The 16971-nt window shown below is 41.9% G+C and overlaps 1 protein-coding gene across 8 annotated transcripts in view; it reads left to right on the top strand.

The window, feature by feature from the left end:
• Positions 1–11570, top strand: part of LOC110505542 (G patch domain-containing protein 2-like) — a 39543-nt gene extending 27973 nt beyond the window's left edge. For 4 of the 8 annotated variants that reach the window (XM_090220796.1, XM_090220797.1, XM_090220795.1 and 1 more), the window contains exons 8-9: positions 2782–2866; positions 7891–11570. In XM_090220796.1, coding sequence (XP_090076922.1) covers positions 2782–2866; positions 7891–7953 — 148 coding nt within the window. In that variant the 3' untranslated portion in view covers positions 7954–11570. Of the gene's footprint in view, positions 1–2777; positions 2867–7890 lie in introns of all 8 variants that reach the window. The other 4 variants (XM_021584832.3, XM_021584833.3, XM_021584829.3 and 1 more) reach the window with 1 other exon arrangement.
• Positions 11571–16971: the final 5401 nt, after the last annotated feature.

Genomic DNA, 16971 nt, shown 5'->3' with positions numbered 1-16971 from the left:
CCTTGAAAGAAAAGTGTTTTGGTCTGTAAGGGAAGTATAAACATTCATCTTGTATCTGGCAGAGGTTGAAATAATACTGCGTTAATAAAAACCTGTCATCTCCTGTTTTGGTAGAGTTGATGGCAACCATCAGGGATTTGATAGGAAGTGCTTTAGGCTGTATAGGACTCCATGTTATTTGTCCTAGTATGGCCGTGTGAATGGGCACAGTGAACAGTAGGATTTGGCTCTAACGTTCTGGGATGGTGGCCATGTTAAAATGCATAACTGCCTCCCACCTGAGCCGGCCGCACTTCGGTTATATCTATTGACTTTTTTTCTCTTTTCTAAATGACATTTGAGGCGCAAGATAAATCATAGTCTTACGCCACTCCTCTCCCAGTTTTCATTTTAATTGTGAGATCTCGGTGTCAGCAGTAAGTATATTGGTGTGAGTGGCCTATTGATTATTGATTTGGGGCTATTGATCGGCTTCCCAGGAGACTTTAATCCTTTCTGATTCATTTGAACACCTTTATTCATCTTGAGATCCTGTTCACACCTGAAGTACTGTGTACCCTAATGAAAATAGGTGGCAATTTTGTTACTTCTGCCCCTCTTCTTTTGAGGTGTTCTTTTTAATTGATATATCTGCTTTTGGTTGTGGGCACCTGAATTACAATTGACCCTGTGTCACTTTTGTTGTATTCTTTACCTAAGGGACCACGCTGTTTTTAAGAGTGTCTTTTTCGTTGTATGACATGTAAAATGTATCGCTCCGACATTTTCTTGAATGTCCTCGATGTGTCTTTGCGAGAATTGAGTTCTTGTTCGTCTTCTTTATTGGATGTTGGGTTATTTTTCCATGGCTCAACACAGCTCTGCTATTCTTAGTTGGTGATCCCTAATTCAATGACTTTCCCTTCTTTCTGTGGGACTCTTCTAGTTTACCGTTACATTACATTGAAATGTAAAACTGCTTCTCTTAAACACATCTTAAACCCACTCTATTGCAAACCAATTTCCAAAATAGCTTTTTATTACACCTTTGAGTAAAATTGTAGCTGTGTTATCCCGCAGTGAGCTACTCAAACAGCTACAAATGATGCATAACAAGCCTGTTACCAGAGGCCTTTTGGTTCCATTTTTTAAACGAGTTGTCCCGTTTAGCCTTCCCTAATGCGCCAGCTAATGGTATTCTAATGTTTTATTAGCATGTGACTGAGTGTCTCTGTGGGCTCCATGTGGCCCCTGAGTGGTCCCTGCTCCTCAGCCTGTAGTCTGGGCCTTGGAGGGGAGGGGCCAGACAGCCTTCCCTCCACAGGATCTCTCCCGCCAGGCTGCAGCCTGGGCCCCAGAGCACCTGCCCGATCAGGACTTTGTGTAATGAGGGGAGCATTGGAAGGATGGACTTCTATGCATAAAGACCAAATGCATCAGGGTATTACTTTTAATACCGCGGGCGTGCCTCGTGAAATAATGCAACGTTTAAGCACGGATCGATTTTGGAATTAAAAAGTTAGTTTGCAAAGATTTACTGTGGGGAGTTCAATGTCTGAGCTCTTTATCAGGGGCACAAATGGCTGGTTATGTGCTGTCCGACAGAGGGATTGTACGATTGAGGGATCGATAGGCGCGTGATTTACTAACTGGACTACAGGTAATCAATAAGTATAAAAGTAAATGAAATATGCATTACTGGGATTTTATTAGAGTGGGGTAGCAGGGAGGGAATAACAGTCAAGCCATTTATTTTTATACCTATTGATTATACAACATAGACTTGGCTCAAAGCGTTCCACACACAGCTTTCTGCACCCTCTCCTGCAGTGCCGTCATGTGATTAATGGGTGTTGAGGTCATGGATGGTACATGCAGGCTGTTAAAAGGCAGCCATGACAGGACCCTATCCTATCTCAGCACATGTTTGACCAGGGAGGTTTATGTAGCTGACTGCTCAGGAGGAGACACCACGGTTAACAGGGGTCTGCTGTATTAATGTCTTCCTTTGTTGTTTTGCACTGCAGAGATTTCTTCTTTTTACAGATGGGTCTTTACAGGTGCTTTCAACCAATAAACAATGTTGTCAAAGTGGATATAGTGTTGTGAAACGTGAGATAATACACCATTTCGTGGGCGATATCATGCACTGGCACTATATGAGCGCAGGCACACACACACACACACACACACACACACACACACTGAGTCAACTCATCACATTGCCGGCTCTTGGTAACGTCAGTCCCTCCCCCTCAGCCATGGCGGGGACCTTGACCTTAACTTTACATCCCAGTAATCAGGGCTAGGAGGGGCTGTGGAGGCTACTGACATATGACACGGGAGGTCCACAGCAGGGGTACTTTGTTTAACTGCACCCGGCAGCGACAGACGCACAACCCCTACACCTCCTTCTTCCTCCGCTGATATTTTTTGTTAACGTTTCAACAAAACTCTGAACAAAATGGAACAAAATTCTGGTGATTCCCTCCAGTAAAGAAAAACAGTTTGTAGTATTTTTACCTTCTTTTGGGTCCAGGGTTGGATATTCCCTTGCAGCAGTGTTCTAGAAACTTCTAACTGCTCATGGAAAAGCCATAGCAGAAAGGTTCAACACTCGTATTTTTCTTTTAGACTCAAACAGAAAAGATAAATGAATAATGATTTGAAACAACCAAAGTATTTTTATTTTATTTTGACCTCACATTTCAGTATACAGATCCATAGAAATTGGAAAAGGATGGTCTTTGAATAATTTTGTCTGAGATTAATGTTACAGCTCTGTGTCTCTGACCTAGGCAGACTAACGTCCATCTGGGACTGCTGTGCACAGGGGACATCAAGAGGAGGAGGAAGACCACTGCTGTCTCTGTCACCACAACATCAGGTACCTGTCGCCATGACTACTGCACCTTTGACCTGTTTAACATTCACCTAACCTCTCATCGGGGCGCTTACTTTATTATACATCCTGCTGACAATACAGTAACTAATCCCCAAGACCACTTTCAGGTTAACAGAGTTTTTTATATTTTTTAAAACAGCAGACCAAAACATTGTGCTACTTGTACTACCCAACAAAAATGTACAATGCTTATCACATTTATGTTCAAATAAATGGTTTAGAATATATATATTTTTTTAACTTTTACTTTAGATGATCCTTTATAACCACCAATATAGGATGCATGTGAATCACATCCATTAATATAGGAATATAGGATACATGTGAATCACATCTATTAATATAGGAATATAGGAAACATGTGAATCACATCCATTAATATAGGAATATAGGATACATGTGAATTCTTGAGTTTCTTACAAATAGTGTCTCCAGTATTTGTGAGACAGCAACATATTTACTGTTTATTAGCTGAGCGAAGAGTTCAGTCTTGACTAGTGTGTGCTGTTTTGTTGGCAGAACAGGGCTCTGTGGGCCTCCTGTCTGTCCTCCCATGTGGAAGTGGTCTGACTGAGTCTGAGGGAAGTGTGATGGGAAGCAGACCGTATTGGAGGCGGCACCCTGCAGCAGCCCCCTCGTCCGTTTGGGCTCGTAGAGCTGCCTTTTTTCATTAGACTGATGGCTCCGGGCCTGGCGTCTTTACCGGATTGAAATTTGAATTGGTTTGTCCACCTCTTCTCCAAAGTCCCCTCTTCCTGCTCTGCTCCTGCAGCTGCTGTTTGTCATTTAAATAACAAATGCCGGTGGTTTCCTGATTTAGTGAGGGGCGCTGGCCTTTGATGTATATTGATATTGCCGCACAGTGCACTGTACCGGGATCCATCATTCATTTGGATAAAAGAGGTGGAATTTAAAACCAGCCAATGCTTTACTGGGATACAGATTGCATCCATTTATTGCACTGAGTGATGGAACGGCCAGCGACTCTGTCCTTCACCTCTCCAGCGCTCAGCCACTTCCCATAAAACTAAAAAAAGATTCAAAAAGATTCACCCCTGGCCCTTAAAGACCCCTCATATTCTCTGTGTTATTCACCATGTAGAGGCAGGCATGGGGATCCCTCAACATCCCCCCCCAGGAGAGATATGCAGTTAACATCACATCCAGCTGCTGGAACTGAAACATAGGGTTTATGCTCAACAGAAGCAAATATTGTAAACATAAAAGCCAAATAAAATCACGAAAGGATACATTTCCCACTCAATATAAAGAAGTAGATTTGGTGAAAACAGGCAACTCGATCCGGAATGAAAAACGTTCTCAATAAATAAGAACTATTATTAAGAGGCAGATTTTTTTCAAACTCTTAATAGGCCTAATGAAAGTTATTACCATATTCACAATCTTTTTGAAGTTTAATGCTTAAGTTTACAGTATTTCCCCATGTCCCTGTACCAAGTTGTTTTTCCTGGTTCTGGAGTCTGATGCCCCCGTACCAGAGTGATTTATCATGCAGGGAATGGTCATCCAATGGCAGTTTCTGCGGCTCCTACTGCTCTGTATAAATCTTTACTTGGCGCCCTGCTACAGTATTCCACGCCTCTACTTTGTCATATCACAGAAGCCAGGAGATACACATCGGCTCCTAAATGCATTTGCAGTTTATTTGTAGAAATAGTAATAGGTATTCTCATTATAGCTGGAATGAACTATTCTTCATACACATTTATTTTCTTTCATAGTTTATCATTCAAATGCGTTTTCTTCCTTGAATTTGCAAGAATTCCTTTAGACATATGTGTAGTTTTATTTGTCTTTTTTTCCCCCGGTGTAGAAGAGTTTGGGAAGTGAGTTTCTTGTATTGTGGTTGATTTTAAACTCTGTAATAAGTAGTGAACATGGCCTGTAGCTGGAAGTGTCTCCCAGGGTTCCTGAGGGTATTGCTGAGATGGTACCTAGCTGTTGCTGTGTCCTCCATCTTTACACGCTTAGCACTTATCAGCTCAAGTGTTGAAGCTGGCTGTGAAAGAACTTATCAACCCAGGTATCTGTTTGTATAGGACGACCACTCCACTTGTCAGGCTCAAATTGGCCATTAAATACACTTCTCACTACCATCAATCCAACAATAGAAGAAGACCACATCCCGCCAACAAAAACTGAACGGAAAATGCAAATACCTGGTTTCAATGTGTGACCGATGACATCACCATGAGTAATTTGCTTAGGATCCGTTCTACAGAATGTGTTAAGTGTCATTTTCACATTATGTAGACACTGTTCCTTTAAGCTGCGTACTGTGTTCAGATCTCAACCTCAATTCTAGATTTAAGAAATCTGATCATTGCGGGGGACATTTATTGACTTTTTACTACATACATTTTGAAAAAGAAAATGAAGAAAAGGTTTCAATGTACACTATTCCAAGAAATATACCTATGTTGGGCACGTTTCATTTGGTTAATCTACATTCAGAGTAAAAGAGAATTCATTGTATGCATTGGCAGGGATAAATCAGCAAGTGTAAAGGTCCTGATGGATTTTAATACCCTCTGCTTGTTTCACATGCCGACTAATTCATTATTCAAATGTCCCCCTCCCCCACTGTATTGCACAGTGCCCTTCATTTGAAATTAGGGACGAGGGCTGATAATAAGCACTAACTCACACACTCATACAGTGCACTTTTTTAAAGAAGCTAGTACATGTGTCCTGACTGTGTACGTAACAGTTTGATCTGAAGTTTTCTATCCATTTTACATTTGTGTAAATTATTGGTTTCCTCAAACCATTTATTACATCATTTGCCGGCAACCAACATTTGTGTACATCACCCTCCTTCAACCTTGGCAGCTGCTTGGCATGTAACTTAGCAACCTTACATTCTATCATGGGACCCAAGTGGATGCCCATGGTGGGTCCAACCCCCAACCTCCCTGTGTGGCGCCCACCTCCCTGCCTCTCCATCTCTGTGTGTCTCCTTGGTGGAGCCGGAGCAGGGCTGTTGTGTGACAGATCACCTGCGTCTGAGACCCTGCATGTTCCTGCCCGCCGGTCCGGCCCCCTCTCATTAATGCCCAGGTTGGTGCGACGGCCGTATGGCAGCACAAGACAAATAACGCCAGCACTCAGCCATCACTTCTGCTGACAGAAATGCAGCCCAGCGCACTATTTCGCCCTCTACCGCTCCACTCTGCTCCCCTCAGTTACCCTGTCGTGTCCTTCAAAAACCCACCTGCCCCTGCCACTAGCACCGCTCCACCAAAGTTTCAGGGTAGAGTCGCTGGCTGCTGTGTGGGGGTGAATACGCATGAGTCCTCACAGTTTGGTTAAAGGTGTTTTGGTGGGGGACTTGATTTTCCTGTTGCTTCACATGTATCACAGAAAACAAAATGTGATCATATGGATGATTGTTTTCTTCATTGAGCTGCTGTCCTTTACTGGTTCTTCTATGTTCAGTTCTGCATTACAGGACCACACTGCACTATTACAGAGTAGCTGGTTTGAACAGTCAGGTACTAGTAGTGTTTAAGTGTTCCAGCCCTCTTCTGAGGGATTTGATTTGAATGTCCTCTTGTGGTCCAGTGAAATGGATGGAGCCTGGAGTGTATGGGAGAAACACACAAAGGCTAATGATTAAAGGCCCATTCAGTGCTGTTCATTTAACTGTGAGAATCAGCAGACCCATTACTGTCAATGTGTAATTAGCTGATTAATAAACAGGGGAGGGGAGGGGAGGGAATGGCTCCAGGAAGTGCTGTAATGATTGTTTCTGAACAGCCTCACATGAGAGGTTGTTAAGATGCCAAGATGGTTCCATTCACTCCACCCATTATTGCACAAAACAAATGCATGTAATTCTCACATGGACTCAGAATCTTTGCTTTGTATAATTTTTATTGACCACCACAGGATCTCATATTAGATGTTGTTATCTAGGTAACATATTTCACAGTGTATGTTTCAGGGGGACTGAGACATTTATTCATGGAAAGTCACTGATTTGTTTTTATTAATGAAATAAACAATACTGAAAAAACAATATTGATGAAATATCACTACTGATAAAAGTTACAATTAAATACTATTGTATTCCGCATGATCAATCTTTCAGCGGTGGATACACTGTCGTCTGTTCCCAAGGCATTATCAAGTAAGAAAAAAAACTACGGAATTTGTATTCATAACTTTGACCGTGTTTAACCTGAGATGTCCAAGTGTTTGGGCTCAACCACAGCAACAGTTTAGTCATCATTCCCTCCAGAAATATTAATCAATTATCTAGCCCGCCGGATGAGTTTGGGGAAGAAGTCATCTGGAAAGAGGCACAAGCAGATATAATGGGAAAGAGCAAAAGCACATGCCAGTGAATGCTGTAATGCCTAATCCTTTGAGACAACCCTGAGCCACAATGTCACTTCTAGTTCCTGTGTCCTCTGCTCCTACTCTACCTCACAAAAAGTCTGTGTGACTGCCACTAACTTCTGGAGAGACCAACACAGATTGATTTATTAACGGAAAGTAGGAAAGGAGAGCAGATATTAGAAAGTGCAATTGTTTTAGAGTTCTTTTTTACTACAGTGTAAATTGGCTCGAGAAGTGTTTCAGATATTTCCCCTCCCTCCAACTCTGAGCGTATTGAGACAGAATGGCTCAATAAGTGAGGAGGATGAAGATGGTGAGAATGAAGTTGTTTTGAGTCAAGATTTTCAGTAAAATGGTACTACATAACAGCCACACAATGTCTCACTGAAGTAGATCATGTTCAATGGGAGAGTTTTAACCATAGGAGAATCAGATTGCCCTTCTAACAACCGTGGCCACTAGGCATATGAGGCCAAAAAGGATTGAGATCGATTGAACAATACATAATTAACTATTAGGCCATATGATAACTGTAGATTTATAGTGATAATGCATTCATGTAGATAAAATGAAGAACCGTCTTTGAGTTCTAAAATCAAAAGACAAGTTAACATTTATTTGTGTGTCCTTCTTCTCTGCAGCATGCATCCCCTTCCATAAAGATGACCTGGGAGAGGACACGTCCACCTCCTCCACCTCTCTGAGCATGGAGTCTGCAGGCCCTGGGCCCTCCACGTCTGACAAGCAGGACTTCATCAAGCCTGGGACTTTATTCAGACCTAGCCCCCAGAGGGAGCAGGAGCAGGACTGAGGGGAAGGGAGGGAGGGGGAGAGAGAGAGGGAGAGAGAGGGAGAGCACGCCATTGCTCTCTGAATCAGCATTGTGCTGCTGGATCAAGTCTTTCCATCTAGCATTTAAAAGATGAATAATGTTAATGCAATCAAGCCCAGTTAATCACTCCGTAGGCAGCCATTTCCTTGAAGAGCCTCCTCGTCTTGCTACTCCAGACTGCAGCACCAGCCAGGCACCTCCTCCTGTCTCTACAATACACAGTCTGCAGGCCACCTGCCCATTACTCAGGCCCAACAATTATGTCTTCTTTGAGTTGCCTGGCATTTGTCAGCAGGGACACTGAAATGATGGTCAGGGAGGGTTGAGTGGTTGGGGTCTGCTCTGCTGAAAGCCTGGGAGAAGTGGGACCAACAGGTCTGCTCTGCAGCGTATGTAGCAGCTGACAGATAGAGAGCATCAGAATGTTCTGCTACCTCATGCTGGTACAAGGTTCAGAGAGGTGACCACCGAGAGAGAGCGGCACAAAGAACAGGTCTCCTATTAGCATGGATTGGAAAAGCTACACTGGCTACAACGTCTCTCATTAGCACAACAGAGAGGGGCTGTGGCTGTGCTCCTCGGAGGGGCCTCTTTGTTCTCTTCAGCTCACCTTCCTTATTCAAATTTCATAACACATTCAAGTTCAAGGCAAGTCGCACAATCCGTTTTCAAAACCCCGTTTTTTTGTGGAAAGCGGTTGTTTTGTGACTGACTGGGCTAATGTTGAGTGTGTTGAAAGTCAGGTGGAGAGGGATGGGGGAACAGGAGAGGAGGGTAAATAACAGTAATCTCCACCGTGTTTTAAGTGGCACACAAAGAGGAACCCTGGTGTCTCTAGCTAGCTGTGAGGCTGGGCTGTGACTGTCTGCCCTGACATTACCTGGCATTCCCTGGCCGCCCGCCCACAGCAGATAAATGGGCAGTGCCAGGGGCACAGAGAGATCAGTGTGGTAGCATCATGATAGCATACACTCACCATCCAGTACAGGGCTCAGGAGTCCCTGCATTAGAGAGCAGAGGGTTTACTCCTGGATGCCAGCGAGATCAGTGATAATGAATAACTGTAAGAGAATGAGAGGACAGCTTTCCCTACTGACTCCGCTCCCTCAGTGGTTTTATATCACACGGCCCAGTCACATGAGCCCAGTCACACTCACTCTAACCAACATTGTGCACGCTCTTCAGAGATGAGACAAGGTAGTTAGTTATGTGGAACATTTTATTTTTAGGCAAAGGAATCAAGTGATACATTGATTTATCAGTGGTATGATTTAGGAAACCGCTCTTTATGAACTATATTTGGCTAGATAACTATGTCACTAATGCAGTATGATTATAATCTTGGATCATTTTCATTGGTCATTGTGCACAGTAAATACATAGCTATTTTCAAAGCTTTAGAAACAATATTTAAAAAATATTAGGTGCAGATAACACTTCTGTGGAATAGTCACGGTTTTATAAATTAGTGTGAGATATAGATCTGCAGTGATCCTTTTGAGAAGGTGCTAGCTGACGTTTTAGAAATGCTGTGTGTGTATACTCATCTAAATGGATGCCTCTCCCAAGACATCCTGCTACAGGAATCTGTCAGTCTGCAGACAGACAGAAATAACCTCCACCCTCAGACCGCCAGCTCCATCCTGAAGAGAACACATCAGTGGGTACCTGAACACAAGAGAGGCTACTCAGCTTCTCAAGGAACCACAGCACTGTTGGATAAGAATATTACATGTCATACAAAAATATGCTAATGTTAAAGGATATTGTGAGTCAGAGCTTTTGCTAGATCAGCTCTGTTTTAACAAGTGCTTGGTCTTTCCTGGAGAGGTCCCTTTCCCTAATGACTTATCCTTCACTCTGTGTTTTGGTGCCAAAGGAATTGACAGATAGGAAGGAATGTTCAGATCAAGTTTCGTCAATTGCAGGGGGAATGCCTTACCTGGCTTCCTCCATAGTAATTCGTGTTCACCATGATGTGATGTCTCAGCCAGCCCCCCTCCAAAATGAATTTCCAATGGCCATGCAGACAGGAAGTGGGGAGAGAGAGCGTTACGTGCACCCAGTCAATTGCCCTGTTACAGTTAAGGAATCCAGCGGGCTGGTACCACTCATATTTCATCCTGGGTAAAGATTACCTGTCAGGCCCACGGGAGATGTATTGATCTGTTTTCCTTTTTCCGGCAGCAATCACCTGACAAAGGCACCTAGGAGGCGAGTGAATGAGTGATGCCCAGTCCGTCTCCTCCAGTGGGAGGCTTCCAGGCCGTGTCCACTGAACAGGGGATGGGACGGGATGGGGGGGATGAGGAGACATAATGTAGTCATAAACTCTGCATGAACCTACTCTCTGAACAAGCAGGGAAGGCTCATTCCTCCATCCCTGTAGGTCAGAGGTCATTTGTGAACTCGCTGTTTGGGCCACTTTTTTATTTTAATATTTTTGTTGTTGTTATGAATTGCATTTGTAGATGGTTGATGGCAGAAACACAGATACAGCATGTGTTGATTGCTAACACATCTGTGGTATCTGGTTACCGCAGTTCAGTCCCTGCTGACAAATGTAGATGTTGTGGGTCACAATGGTTGGCTCTGGTGAAAGAACCTCTGTCAATGACATCAGTGATCCAGTCAGTCAATAGGAAGTGTTCTATTCAGAGGTGATCTGTTAAAGATGAGAAAACAACTGTATGTTTTGTTTCTGTATGTCTGGGCACTCTTATCCATAAGTTCCAAGCACTCTGTTCACAGGATCTCTGAGTTAGTGATGATGGTACTGCACTATCAAGGGTCAATACTATTGTACATTATCCGTCCTGTATTTCTTGGCTGCTTGAATAGACTGATATTTTTTGCATGGATTGTCAGAATGTTGATATACTCTATGAAACCTTAAACATAAACATAGTGTTCATTACATTGCACTCATATTGTATGATATAAAATACGAAAGGTCCATCCATAGATGTAGATCCTGGTATATAGATATGCATTTATTATGGCATCTTCATGACTTCTAAGTGCTAGATATACCGTGATAGACAGAATGACGAAACTGTCTTGATTATATTTGTAGTTTTATTACAAGGATTTTAAACTATTGTCGTAGGCAGCTATCCCATATGACTAATAGCATCTTATCTTGTAAGCTGTTATGTTTATATTTGCGTAATTGCTTTGCAAATGATCTAAGGAGGATTATTTTTATTCTGTCCTTAGAAAGCCTGCACTGTGTGTTTGTCGTTCTGTTGATGTCAGAAATACATTACAGTATTTATGTAGTTGCTAGATAAACTTAATATAGTATACAGTATTTATGCCCAACTTTCCATACCATGATTTCATTTAATGTTAAATTAACATTAGGAAAGTTAAACAAATTAGTACATTATGAATCATTAATCATATACCCATGTGCATTTTTATCACTGTGTGTCTTCAATACTCAATGTCCATGCCTTTCAAATATATTTATCCCAAAGGCTGTAACTGTGTGTGTTCAATACATGCATTTTAGTGTTTGGGATCTGGGATGATGTCTCTGGGAATTCATTTTCACCTGAAGCAAAATGATTCACTTGGTTCGGAAAAACATATTTGGACACTTTTCTGTCCTTATTATTGATCTCTGACATGTTTGTCACAACAGGAAGGACTAACTATTTGTAAACCCCCCCAGTCTGCCCATCGCTCTAGTCACTGTTAATTGAACAGTGGCTCCTAGATTGCTGTGACAGAGGAAAAACTCTGTAGGATTGTTGTGGAGCTTATCGATACTGTAGGTCCCCCGCTGTTAGTTAATCTTGTCTGGATGGTGAAGGAGTCGCAGCAGCCACTTTGCCATGTGTTGAGAGTCGAGCAATTCTCTCTGCTGCTCACCAGTGGTCCAGTGTTACAAATCACATCATCAGCTGTCTGAGCACCCACAGCCACCTCTTCTCCAGCAGATTCATGGCCAAATGGAGGAAAAATCAATGGTTTCCTCTCCTGCTCTGTCATGTTTAGGAGTTTGATGTTTTCCCTACCCTGCTTTCTCCTCCCAGCTCTCGGAGTGAAAGTAGTGTTTGAACACACTGACAGTGACTAAGTAGATTCACACTGACAGTGACTAAGTAGATTCTCTCCGTTCTCCCAACCCAGCTAACAATTCTAAGGAGAGAGAGAACGTTTTTGTAGTCTTACCCGTAATGTTCCCCTAATGTTTGAGTGTTCAGTGTTCCATTAGTGGAACATTCTATCTATGTTAGCAAAAATCTTCTGAGAGCCTTTTAAGCATGTTTTGGTGTTTAAAGTTAGGAGAACATTTGCTTAATGTCAAGCTGAACTTATCTAGAACGTGGTTACAATGTTCTCAAAATATACAACATAAATGTTCAAAACACATTTAAAACCTCTTGAAGCTAGGGGGCACTATTTTTATGTTTGGAAAAATGACGTTCCCAAAGTAAACGGCCTATTTCTCAGGACCAGATGCTAGAATATGCATGTAATTGACAGATTAGGATAGAAAACTCTCTAAAGTTTCCAAAACTGTAAAAATATTGTCTGTGAGTATAACAGAACTGATATTGCAGGCGAAAGCCTGAGAAAAATCCAATCAGGAAGTGTCTCTTATTTTGAAACCCCTGTGTTCCTATGCATCCCTATTGCCCATTGAAAGTGATATCAACCAGATTCCCTTTTCTATGGCTTCCCTAAGGTGTCAACAGGCTTTAGACATAGTTTCAGGCTTTTATTTTGAAGAATGAGTGTGAACGACCACATTGCGTAAGTGGAGAGGTGGGCGCTCTCAGAGTGATTTGTGCGCAAAAGAGAGAGGTGGCCATTGTTAGTCCCGGTCCTAGTGAAAAGCCAACTGTCCCGGTTGATATATTATCGAATAGATATTTGAAAAACACCCTGAGGGTTGATTATAAAAAATGTTTGATATGTTTCTGTGGACATTATGGATATAATTTGGAATTTTTGTCTGCGTTGTCATGACCGCTCTTTCTGGTGGATTCCTGGGCATAACATCCAAAGATCATCAAAGGTAAACGATTAATTTGATTGCTTTTCTGATTTTCGTGACCAAGTTACCTGATGCTAGGTGTACTTATTATTTTGTCGAGCAATCGATAAATTTACACAAACGCTTGTATTGCTTTCGCTGTAAAGCATAATTTCAAAATCTGAGACGACAGGTGGATTAACAAAAGGCTAAACTGTGTTTTCCTATATTGCACTTGTGATTTCATGAATATGAATATTTTCTAGTAATATTATTTGACTGTGGCGCTATGCTATTCAGCGTTGTTGATGACACTTCTCCCGGATCCGGGATGGGTGGTTCTAAAAGAAAGTTGCAAGAACCTTCCTGTGTCCAGTTTTCTGTGGGTTAGGAGAATATTCCATCAACGATGCATCAAACACACACAAAACATGGTTGCCATGTTCTCAGAATGTAAGATATTAATGTTCTAGATGATATTAATGGTCGATATTAATGTTTCATGGGAACGTTCCAAGAACATTTCTGTGTATCAGTTTTCAGTGCGTCGCCTGGTGGTCCCAAAGAAGAAAGAAAAAAATGTAATTAAACATTACGCCGTGTTACTGTTGCCAAGCCCATCAAGGCCCTGATTGGTGAACCACTGATCCATTCACAGCCCTTTTTGTCTGTTGGCAAGGTTAGGGATACTCACACACAAAGTGCTTTTAACATACAGTGTTTTCAATGTACATATTTGGCATAATTTTACTATTCTCTCATCATTGATTTAATAATTTACTTATTTAAAATCAAATGTAAGGGCTTTCTGTATAGTTGGTGGGGCATGTTAACCTGTTTTAATGATACTTCTGATTCACAATGGTCAATAAAAATACATTTTGAGTGTACTTTTAACAGAGCTGAGATTTAATTCAAAGTGCATGCACCCTATTGCTTACACCTATCAAGTTGTTTCAGAACAACACACATGCTGATGGAGGAGGATTAGGGTTTCTGCTGGACAGGGCCTAACTATCCTGGGCCAATAAGCACATGCCCTAGTGATATCCCTTATTGGTACAGTGGTTCGGGTGTTGGTCATTGGTGTTGGTGACCTGGGTTAGAGACCCACTAGGGGAGTCACACTACTCACATTCTTAGCAATATACACTGAGTGTACAACACATTAGGAACACCTTCCTAATATTGAGTTGCACCCCCTTTTGCCCTCAGAACAGCCTCAATTCACCAGGGCATTGTTTTAGAAGGTTTCAAGCATTCCACAGGGATTCTCTGTTAAAAGTACACTAAAATATTTCATTGATCATAGTGATTCAGGAGTAACATTAAAACAGGTTAATATGCCCCACTAACATTAGACAACTATACAGAAAGCCCTTCAGTTGCTGAAGTAAGTAAATCAAATGAATGATGAGAATAATCAGATTAACTGATATCTGACACGGGCATGGTGGCGTTCGAGGATGATCAGAGTAGCATAAACCAAGAGGTTGTGAGTTCAAATCCAAGTTGAGGACATGTTGAATAATAACTACTGTAGAAATGTAATCATGTATGTCAAATATGTAAGTTAAAAGCACCTTGCCAACAGACAAAGAGCTATGAATGGATACGTTATTCACCAATCAGGGCCTTGATTGACTCAGGAACAAGTGTAATGAATTTGTCTTCGGACACATAAATATTCCCATTAATGTATATATTATGTTCTGAGAACATGACACCCATGTTCACACTGAGTGTACAAAACATTAGGAACACCTGCTCTTTCCATGACATAGTCTGACCAGGTGAAAGCTATGATCCCTTATTGATGTCACTTGTTAAATCCACTTCAATCAGTGTAGATCAGTTATTCCCAAACTGGGGTATGTGTACCCCTGCAATGCCGTCGGTGGTACGCCAAATAAAAATGTGATTCACATTAAAAATAATAATAATAATAATTTTCTTCACATTTTCAAACAGTACATTTATATTTTTCAACAGGGCTATACATTTGGGTGAGGTTTTTTTCTCGCCTGAGTAGCCTCGTTTCACTGGCAAAAAATAAAATTTAGCCTTCTAGTGTTCAGTGAAATAACAGCATAATGTCAAATACAGGTAGCCTAGTCAAATAATTAACATCCAATCACATTAACCGTTACTCTGTGGAGGGAAACCTTCACTCTTGCGCAGACATTTAGAAACGCAACATGACAATTAAAAAAATAAGCCACAGGAGTTTTTTGAACGAGAATAAAGACGACTTTCGAGTAGTAAGACATGTATAAAAGCAACAGATACCATTAATAAGAAGGGGCTAGAAGCGTCTTATATGGTGAGCTACCGAGTGGCTAGGACAGGCAAGCCCCATACCATTGTGGAGGACTTCATTTTTCCTGCTGCTACGGATGTGGCTGGGACAATGCTGAGGGAAAAGGCCCCCAAAACATATACAGATAATGTCTTCATCAAATAACACTGTTTCACAACGCATCAGTGAAATGGCAGGAGATGTTTTGAAACAATTATTACTTCGCATACAAGCCAGTGAATTATATACATTACAGCTGGATGAGTCAACAGATGTGGCGGGCCTGGCACAGCTCCTGGTATATGTCTGTTATGTTTATGGGGGGGTCAATTAAGGAAGACATCCTCTTCTGCAAACTACTGGAAACCAGGACAACAGGAGAGGATATTTTTAAAGTACTGGACAGCTTTGTGACATCAAATGGACTTTGGTGGTCAAGATGTGTTGGTATCTGTACTGATGGTGCAAAAACCATGACGGGGAGACATATTGAGGTGGTAACGCGCGCGCAAGCAGTTGCTCCCGACGCCACTTGGGTACACTGCAGCATCCACCAAGAGGCTCTTGCTGCCAAGGGAATGCCTGACAGCTGGAAATATGATTTTGACACTACAGTGAAAATGGTTAGCTTTGTTAAAGAAAGGCCCCTGAACTCTCGTGTATTTTCTATATTATGCAATGATATGGACAGAGACCATGTAACGCTTTTGCAACATACAGAGGAATTGAGAGACGAGCTTAAAGTTTTCTTTACTGACCATCATTTTTACTTTTCTGACCGCTTGCATGATGACGACTGGCCTATCTGTGTGATGTTTTTTCTCGCCTGAATGATCTGGATCTAGGATTACAGGGACTCTCCGCAACTATATTCAATGTGCGGGACAGAATTGAGGCTATGATTAAGAAGTTGGAGCTATTTTCTGTCTGCATTAACAAGGACAATACACAGGTCTTTCCATCATTGTATGATTTTTTGTGTGCAAATGAACTCAAGCTTACGGACAATGTCAGATGTGACATAGCGAAGCACCTGATTAGCTGGGTGCGCAATTACGCAGGTACTTTCCCAAAACAGATGACACAAACAACTGGATTCGTTATCCTTTTCATGCCCTGCCTCCAGTCTACTTACCGATATCTGAATAAGAGAGCCTCATCGAAATTGCAACAAGTGGTAATTTAATCAGAAGTCACTGCCAGATTTCTGGATAGGGCTGCGCTCAGAGTATCCTGCCTTGGCAAATCGCGCTGTTAAGACACTGATGTCCTTCGCACCACGTATCTATGTGAGAGTGAATTCTCGGCCCTCACTAGCATGACAACTAAATACAGGCACAGACTGTGTGAGGAAAATTATTTAAGACTGAGACTCTCTCCAATATAACCCACAATTGCAGAGCTATGTGCATCCTTTCAAGCACACCCTTCTCATTAACCTGGCAGCTTCATTAAATAGTGCCCGCAAAACACCAGTCTCAACATCAACAGTGAAGAGGCAATACCAGGATGCTGGCCTCCTAGGCAGAGTTGCAAACAAAAGCCATATCTCAGACTGGCCAATAAAAATAAAAGACTAAGATGGGCAAAAGAGCACAGAC

The sequence above is a fragment of the Oncorhynchus mykiss genome, chromosome 25 (assembly GCF_057628025.1).
Source record: "Oncorhynchus mykiss isolate SJ-2025 chromosome 25, ASM5762802v1, whole genome shotgun sequence".
In the NCBI taxonomy this organism is placed as follows: domain Eukaryota; kingdom Metazoa; phylum Chordata; class Actinopteri; order Salmoniformes; family Salmonidae; genus Oncorhynchus; species Oncorhynchus mykiss.
Note: the sequence above shows the minus strand (reverse complement) of the source record. Positions and strands in the feature narration are given on the sequence as shown.